This window comes from Mus musculus, chromosome 5, assembly GCF_000001635.26.
Source record: "Mus musculus strain C57BL/6J chromosome 5, GRCm38.p6 C57BL/6J".
NCBI classification, from domain to species: domain Eukaryota; kingdom Metazoa; phylum Chordata; class Mammalia; order Rodentia; family Muridae; genus Mus; species Mus musculus.
Genome location: NC_000071.6, coordinates 114,939,825 through 114,948,872, shown reverse-complemented (window position 1 = coordinate 114,948,872; position 9,048 = coordinate 114,939,825). Strand labels below are relative to the sequence as shown.

General features: G+C 49.0%; 1 protein-coding gene across 2 annotated transcripts; it reads right to left on the bottom strand.

Moving 5' to 3' along the window:
• Window positions 1-332: 332 nt before the first annotated feature.
• On the bottom strand, window positions 333-6,719 carry 2210016L21Rik (RIKEN cDNA 2210016L21 gene). Of its 2 annotated transcripts, NM_028211.1 has the most exons (6): window positions 6,518-6,671; window positions 3,045-3,087; window positions 2,757-2,855; window positions 2,509-2,582; window positions 1,620-1,710; window positions 333-1,191 (listed from the first exon to the last, which is right to left on the bottom strand). In NM_028211.1, the coding sequence occupies exons 1-6, from the start codon at window positions 6,663-6,665 to the stop codon at window positions 876-878; spliced, it is 771 nt and encodes a 256-aa protein (NP_082487.1). In that variant the 5' UTR covers window positions 6,666-6,671; the 3' UTR covers window positions 333-875. The 2 variants fall into 2 exon arrangements, with proteins under 2 accessions (NP_082487.1, XP_017176601.1); XM_017321112.2 differs by lacking the exon at window positions 333-1,191 and having other exon boundaries at window positions 1,623-2,263; window positions 6,518-6,719.
• Window positions 6,720-9,048: the final 2,329 nt, after the last annotated feature.

The window sequence follows — 9,048 nt, the reverse complement described above, 5'->3', positions numbered from 1 at the left end:
TGAATCTGTGTGTCCTTGTTACTGCAAGAAACCCACCTGGTACTCCAAGTGTGCTACCATTCCCTGGAGTCCTGAAGCTGGGGTGACAGAGGGAGCCACCTGTGGTTTTTATATAAGATGCCCCCTTAACATTCGGCACAGAGGAGGTGGCTCAGTGGCCCAATATCTGCGTGGTAAGTGGGATGCCCCGGTTTGATTCCCCAGCACTGACGGTCGTTGGTGTAACTGCACAGGAGGCAAACCAGGAGACTGGCCAGCTGGAGCTACACAGAGACTCTTCTAGACAATAAGACAAAAATGATCAGCACTGACCAGGGCAGAGCTAGTGTAGGTCTTGGGACACGTGAGAATTTATTTTCCTTTTTCTCTTTCTTAGGGCCTTGTACCCAAGCCTGCATGCAGCCTAGCACTAAGCAGGTGCTCTGGCACCTGACTGTCAGTGACTGACTTACCTGTGGTATTAACAAGTCAACATGTTACAGACAAATGTGGGGAGAGGAGGAGGTGGGGGAGACCTTCCCTTCTTTTCCAGACAATGTTCTTAAGTCTGGGGGAGAGGTACTAAAATTTTTCTGGGGCCTCGGCAGCTTGGAGACCCCTGCCCATCATTCTCTAGGACAACTGTCATGCAAGGCTGCACAGGCTGGGGAGATGGATGCTCTGAGATTCAGTCCAAAAGCTGGGGAACGTTCTGGAACCACAAATCTATTCCAGGCCTCTCCTCATACACCCACTCCATTGCTTGGACTCTTGGCCAAGCCCACCTAAAGTCACCCTGGGCAGTCATTGTGGGAAGCTGGAAACTGGGAGTGTGGCTTGGCTCTGCCCTAACTCCATGGGCACCTGATCCTCAGGGCTGGACCTACAGCTTGGGGTCAGTTCTCAGGCTTCGCCGCTGCACACTCTGCTGGTGGGCACAGGGGAGCCTCTCTGGATTTCTTGGCCTTCTTCTTTTTCTTCTTTTGGATCCCAAGCGACACCGGGTCCCCATTGACAACGCCTGCCTCCTTTACCTGTTCCAGACCTGGGGCTGCAGCCAGGTCAGCATTGTCCACCTTCTTCTTGGCTTTCTTTTTCAACTTCTTCTTCTCCTCTGCCTTGGCAGGGCAGTGTATGGCTGACTCCTGGAGAATGTCTGAAGCCGACACAGCTGCCTCCCGGCACCGCTGCAGTTCCTCATCGCTGTCCTCACTGTCACCATGGCGAGTAGTCAGGTTAGCTGGACGGGTCTCCGAGCTGCCTGGTTGCCTCCGGACCAGATGGAGGCAGCCAAGTAGCTCAGGCTCGAGTCAGCTTCTCTGCTCGTCAGTCACATGGCTGCATTAAGTACCCGAAGCCTCTGACCCTTAGTAGTCTCATCTACAATGAGGGCCCTGACAGTGTCCAAACCTCATAGAGCTTCTTCTCAGGAGACAAGGATGATAAAGGCGGGACTCTGGCCCAAGATGGCTGCTCTTGAAAACCATGGGATTTCCCCCTCCCCCCCCCAGAAGACCCTGTGCCTTCCTGCTGGGGGAATACTTTGCCTTATTATCTCATGATCTCTTGCTCCGTCTGAGCCTGACTGGGGTTGCTTAGCTATTCCTCAGGCTCGGCCAGGAGAGGCTGTGAGCACTTACCTGGAGCTGGGGGGCTGGCGCTTCCGGCAGGGTCTTGGAGAGGCTTCCTTCTTATGGCCTCCGGGGATGGATGTGAAGAAAAGGCGGAAGCCTAAGACACCACAGGACAGAGTCAGAAGTCAGTAAGGCAGACACTGGCCCTAAGACACCACAGGACAGAGCCAGCAGTCAGTAAGGCAGACACTGGCCCTAAGACACCATAGGGCAGAGCCAGCAGTCAGTAAGGCAGACACTGGCCCTTCCCCCAGGTGCTAAGGACGCAGCCAGTCCTTAGGTACTCCCAGTCTAGTGGCAAGGCTTAGACCTCACTGCCGTGTGTGTGTGTGTGTGTGTGTGTGTGTGTGTGTGTGTAAACTGAAGCTGATCTGAAGCAAGGCTTGCTTGCCCTGCTGTGGAGCCAGAGGCAGGGGCTTGTGGCACAGACTGGCTGCCACATCTGGACAGTGAGCTTCAGGGGCTTCTGTTTTGGGACAGGATTTCTCTGTGTATCCCTGGCTGTCCAGAAACTAGCTATGCAGACCAGGGTGGCCTTGAACTCACAGAGATCTCCCTGCCTCTGCCTCAAGTGCAGGGATTAAAAGCACCACCTTACCCAGATTCCAGGGGCTTTAGAAGTCTGTAGCTGAGTCTCTTACCTGTGTTGGCTTCCAAAAGGGTCCACAAAAGGGTCAGGACCAGAGAGAGCAGGAGGGAAAGACTGGGTAAGAAGCCACAATGCTTGCAGGTAACAGGGCAAGTGGGGGGATCTCAGAGCTAGCTCATCCCGGGAATGGGGTGCTGTGGTTCCCACTTCAGAGTGTGGGGACAGCAGATGCAAGAAGGGCTGCTGGCCACAGGCACACAGGGGCATCTCTGCAGGGCAGCACTGGTCAGCAGTCTAAGGACTCACCATCCTCCTCCTTTGCCACCTGCTGCATCTTTGCCTTTTGCGACTTCTTCCAAACTTCTGCGATGGCAATGGAGCTGAGGGAGAGGAGGCCCAGACCAAGGATGACGGTTCGGGTAACAACAACTGAACAACTCTTTCTTTTCCTTGTTTTTTTTTTTCTGGGTTTGGGACATGAGGTTGTAATCCCAGAATCTGGGAGGTTGAAGCAAGAGGACATGACTGGGGGTATGACATGAGCCTCCGCTCACCTGTCCAGCAGGGCTCCCAGTTTCTTGGCCACGTGGGCTCGGAACTCAGGAGTGGTCCGAAGGTCGTTGCCATCTTCCTCGTGCTGGTTCACCTCATGCCTACAACACGCACAGACAGACATCAAGACATCACTTCCAGACAGCTTAGAAGCTGCCCTCAGTAGGGAGGGACCGCCTGTCTCCGTCCCTCTGACACCCTGTGGTCTAACCTAGCATCTGGCACGCACAGGGGGAATCAGTGTTTGTTGAATGACTCAATGAAGCTTCCGTGCAGAGCACACACAGTACCTGCGGCTTGGCTGCGGGGTCGGTGCTTGTTTATCTGCAGCACCTGTGGAATAATGAAAAAAGGGGCTTACAGAACGGCTTACAGACAGGAACGGCTTACAGACAGGACTGTGGGCTAGGTGATTTGAATGCGCGTTAACTCAAGGAACCTCCCCCCAGTTTCTATTTGAGAGGTGACTGTTATTCCTACTCTGCAAAAGAGGTAAAGTCAAAGATATGTAAAATAATTTGGCTCGAGTCCAAAAGCTAATTTTTTTTTTTTGGTTTTTCGAGACAGGGTTTCTCTGTGTAGCTCTGGCTGTCCTGGAACTCACTCTGTAGACCAAGCTGGCCGAGAACTCAGAAATCCGCCTGCCTCTGCCTCCCAAGTATTGGGATTAAAGGCGTGCGCCACCACGCCCGGTTTAAATTTTTTTTTAATGAGATTTTTGTTACATAGCCCAGGCTAGCCCTGAGCTCGTGCATTAGTAATGGCTGTCTTAATGGGAGCTGGAAGGAGCTGACAGGTCATCATTTGGCTCCAGAGGGCCTGTTAATGTTTACCAGGCAAGCCCAGGTGTAATTTGACTATGGTTTATGGGGTGACTGCTAGTGCTGTGCAGTGTGCTCTGGGAGGGGCGAACACTGGAGATGCTGATGGTGGAGTCCGCTGAAGAAAACGCCGTGTGGCTGTTAATAACCAGGCGCCCCACCTGAACAGCTCAAACAAATAGTGCTGTCCTCAGAGATTGTCTTAGTCAGGGTTTCTATTTCTGCACAAACATCACGACCAAGAAGCAAGTTGGGGAGGAAAGGGTTTATTCAGCTTACACTTCCATACTGCTGTTCATCACCAAAGGAAGTCAGGACAGGAACTCAAGCAGGTCAGGAAACAGAAACCTGCTTTCTTATAGAACCCAAGACTACCAGTCCACCCACAATGGGCCCTCCTACCTTGATCACTAATTGAGAAAAGGCCCTACAGCTGGATCTCATGGAGGCGTTTCCTCACCTGAAGCTCCTTTCTCTGTGAGAACTCCAGCCTGTGTCAAGTTGACACACAAAACCAGCCAGTACAGAGACTTACGTTCAAGGTGAACACGGATGTTAAATGACATTTCAACACAAACTGGCTAATAGAAAGTGTATAAAAAAACATAAAACAGGGCTGGTGAGATGGCTCAGCAGGTAAGAGCACCCTACTGCTCTTCCGAAGGTCCTGAGTTCAAATCCCAGCAACCACATGGTGGCTCACAACCATCCGTAACAAGATCTGACTCCCTCTTCTGGTGTGTCTGAAGACAGCTACAGTGTACTTACATATAATAAATAAATAAATCTAAAAAAAAAAAATTCCTCTAATTCTTTAAAAAAAAAAAAAAGAAAATTCAAAGGAAATTATCAGCAAGGAAGAGGGGAGCGAAGAAGAAAAAGGCTAACTTAATTCCTCACTTCAAGACCTTGCTGTTCCTCCAAAGGTGGGAAGGCTTTGTATGGTGACCGCTGGGCAGAGAGATACCTGAGAGAGACGGAGCTGAGTCAAGTGGAGATCTGGGAGGGTCTCCAAGCACAGGGAAGCAAGCCTGTGCAGACAGGAACCTGTGGTGCTGAAAGCCAGCCAGCTGCCGGTGTGGCCCGGAGAGGAGAGACTTTGTTGGGGGAAGATTACCCAGGCCCCCCAGGAGAGGGACTTAGGATGGGAGAAAGAAGGGCAATGGCGGGGTCAAGGCCGCCAGTGACAGAAACTGGTTTAGTTTTGCCACACTAGACAGAATGAGACAGAGGAGGCCAAGGGTAGACGGGAGGTCCGCGTGCATCACCAAGGCCTCTGAGGATGTGACGGGCTAGATGTTGTCTAGGAGGGATGCTGAGAGATGGTTCTGATGTGGATCGTGGGACAAAGGGGGCTTGTGACAAGGGAACGGAAAGGACTGTTGATGGCACCCAGTGTGCTGCAGGGCTTGGTGCATCAACTCCACGATCACGATTGTGTTTAGGCTGTGACGCATTCAGTGCACCTGCCCGATACACTGTTCTGTCAGTGTGCTCTCAAGTGCTCCATGCTCTGGCTGTGGGTGTGTGAGGTGGATACCTGGCTTCTGAAAGTCATGAGTAGCTCCCATTATGACTACAGAGCAATAGCGATCACCCCCCCCCAAACTCCGCCCCCCAAAATAAAGACAATTGTCAAACTCCACACCCAGAGTGAGCCATTTAACCCACCCCCAAGGTTTTGTTTTTCACATCTATAAAGTGAGTCAATTCTCCTCCAAGGAAGACAAGATGGCTCTCCAGATACTTGCCACCAAGCCTAACCACTTCAGTTTGATCCCCAGGACCCACATGACTTCTAAGCTCCCATGACACCTGTGTGAGTCTACAGACACACAACATAAAATGTAATAGAATAATCTAAAGGCCACTTTTTAAACCAGGCTTGGCAACACACACCTTTAATCCCAGCACTCAGAAGGCAAAGGCAGGCAGATCTCTATGAGTTTAAGACCAGTCTGGTTTATGTAGCGAGTTCTAGGGCAGTCAGAGCTACATGGGAGACTCTATGTCTAAAATAAAATAAAATAAAACTATAAGTTATATACTTTGTTTTTACATCGGTCCCCTTCTGAGACTTGAAAATGTTTACTGTTGTATGTCTAAGTCACATGACAACTTTTGGGAGTTAATCCTCTCTTTTACCATGGGTTCTGGGAATCCAGTGAGGTTGGCAGGTTTGTGTAGCAATTGCTGAGGCAACTCACTGATCTGGAAATGGAACTAGACATCTCAGGGGCTTTATGGTGGGTAAGAGTGTAAATGATTCTTTTCCAACAGTGTACTGTGAAGAAAATGTTTGGATGTATCTGTAAAAGGCTGTAACGAGATGTAACAATATGGTGTCGTCTACTGGGACAAACAGGTATTATCACGTGACTGTGGCTTGTAGCTCACATGCAGGAGAGGAGAAGGTATTAAATTCCCACGAGGAGTTCAAGTACAGATGCAATATATATATATATTTCTGCCTACTCTCTAAATTATAAGGCCTGTTGGATTCTCTAACCATGATTAAGAGTCATTATACTGGCAGATGCCGGATACATTCCGTCTGCTAGGCAATCTCTCGTTTAGGTATACTCCCGGGTGAGCTCAGTCTGAATGAGACATCAAGTGAGGGCCGAGAAAGTCGGGATTCTGAGACTACAAGAAGGAGGGGCATCACGGTCATCTCAGACAGGTGATGGGTTGGTTACCTTTCCAGAGGGAGGACACAGGACGCATTGAGGAAAGCAGTCAGGAGGCATTTAGGTGCCTCTGCGGCCTCCACGGGAATAAAGCAATCACCCTCTGCCCTCGGTGTCAGTGTGATCCCCAAAAGATCTCAGAAGCTCCCCCAAGAAAGCTCCTCTAAAACGTCAGGACGCCATGGCTCGCACCCCACCACGCATCCGTTTCAGGCCCCCGGGGAGGAGCCTGAGCCCCAGAAAGTCCCCTACCGGCTTCGGGTCTCTCCGCTGCCCCCGGGCGCTGCTCCAGCCCCCAGGCGGGCGTAGCCGCCTCGCGACAGCGTGCCAATTCCTCCGCATCGCTGCTGCTACTGCTGCTGTTCTCCGAATCGCTCATTGCACCGCTGGGCGCCACCATCCTGGGATGCCGCAAGGGGTTGTGGGGGGTAAAAAGCTTCCCTCTCACATGACCCACCTGTCAGAGCATCATGGGAATTGTAGTTCCCAGACCACCATTGGCGGCGAACGGTACAGAAAAATGAGCTCCGGAAGGATCCAGGAGACCACCACCTTCTCCAATCTTTTTGTTGTTGTTGTTTTTCTTTTTCCTTTTCTTTTTTCTCCTCTCATCCCCTCCCCTTTCCTCTCCTCCCCGTCTCTCCTTGTGATCCCCTCCCCACCTTTTCTCTTTTTTTCTCTTGTTTGCACAGGGAACGATAATACCCTAAAGTCAAACAAGAAGATGACAGAAGCAGGATTAGTTTTGTTTTTATTTTTAATTTTTTAAGGAAAAATGAATTCATGTGCGATTTAATGAAATCGGGAAGGCAACTAGCCACCTTTTTTACTTCAGGTTTTGATCTTAGGAAGATTGTTAAACTGTAGGCTTTTGAGGGTCTGACAAACAAACAGAACAAACAAATCAGATCGGAATGACTCTTGGAACAGCGGAGGATTTAGCAGTTAGTGCATAGTCCGTAAAACACCTGTAGACTAGCACTTGAGAGCTTTTGTGTGTGTGTGTGTGTGTTTTGTTTTTTTTTTTTTGTTTTTTGTTTTTGTTTTTTTCCCGAGACAGAGTTTCTCTGTATATCCCTGGCTGTCCTGGAACTCACTTTGTAGACCAGGCTGGCCTTGAACTCAGAAATCCGACTGCCTCTGCCACCCAAGTGCTGGGATTAAAGGTGTACACCACCACTACCAGGCAACATTTTTTTTAAGATTTATTTTATGTATATGAATGAATACTGTAGCTGTCTTCAGACACACCAGAAGAGGGCGCCAGATCCCAATACAGATGGTTGTGAGCCACCATGTGGTTCCTGGAATTGAACTCAGGACCTCTGGAAAAGCAGTCAGTTCTCTTAACCTCTGAACCATCTCTCCAGCCCTACACAAAGTTTTCTGCTCTTATGAAACACAACTGTTTAATTGCAGAAAACGAAGACTTTTTTTTAATGTCACTCCTTAATACATATCAGATTAATACACCTTTTGATTGTTTTCTATTAGAACACCCGAGCTTAAAAGTTGCCGTTTGAGTTGTTTGAGTTTCATTACAAAAGTGATTGACTTTTGACCTGGGTTTAAGACAGCGTTTCCAACAACTTCCGAAGCAGCCCCACCCATGTGTCTGTTGTTGTGTACAATACTGGCGAGAGGGAGCACTGTTGGCATTGCTGACTTCAGAACCAGCACATTGACACTCTGAAAACACTGACGAAGTTCTGTGTCCCATGGTATCAAATATTTAGACAAGATTTATGTAAAAGTAAGCAAATACCCCTATCTCGTTAACATGCAAAATCGTTTTTGTCTTTTCTCAAGTGTGCTCACTTATAGATGTTTATGTGTATGTAGATGCATATGCACATGAGTGAACATGTGTGTGCAGGTTTGCCTCTGATCCTTGCCACGATCCTTACAATAAACATTTTATTGAGTGAGAGATAATCCCAGCCCCCCACCTGCCCCCACCCTTTTGTTTTGAAACAGGCTTTCTCTGTGTAGCCCTAGCTGTCCGGGAACTCACTCTGTAGACCAGGCTGGCCTCGAACTCAGAGATCTGCCTGCCTCTGCCTCATAGGCAAGAGCCACCAGGCCAGGCTCCCACATGCCCTTCTGAGACCCGGGCACATATCCCTGGTCAGCCCGGAACTTGCTACATAGACCAAGTTGGCCTTGAACTTGAGTTGTTCCTCTTGTTTCTGTTTCCCTCACACCAGGATGACACCAGCTTGCTTTAGCGTTTAATAATGGTAAAGTCATACACACACCAAATAATTTTTAAACAATTGTATTATATTCATTTGTGTGTGGAAGAGAGAGTGCATATGTGGGGATCAGGACAGCTTGAGAGGGTCAGATCTACACTTCATTTTTTTTGTGTGTGTGTTGTTTTTGTTGTTGTTTTTGTTTGTTTTTTTTGGGGTTTTTTTTTTTGGTTTTTTTTTTGTTTTTTTGTTTTTTTGTTTTTTTTTTTTTTTGGTTTTTCGAGACAGGGTTTCTCTGTATAGCTCTGGCTGTCCTGGAACTCACTTTGTAGATCAGGCTGGCCTCGAACTCAGAAATCCGCCTGCCTCTGCCTCCCGAGTGCTGGGATTAAAGGTGTGTGCCACCACGCCCAGCCTGCACATCTTTTTTGTTTGTTTGTTTTGAGACAGGGTTTCTCTGTGTAGACCTGGTTGTCCTGGAACTCACTCTGTAGACCAGGCTGTCCTTGAACTCAGAAATCTGCCTGCCTCTGCCTCTCAAGTGCTGGGATTAAAGTGTTCACCACCACTGCCTGGCTAATATATATA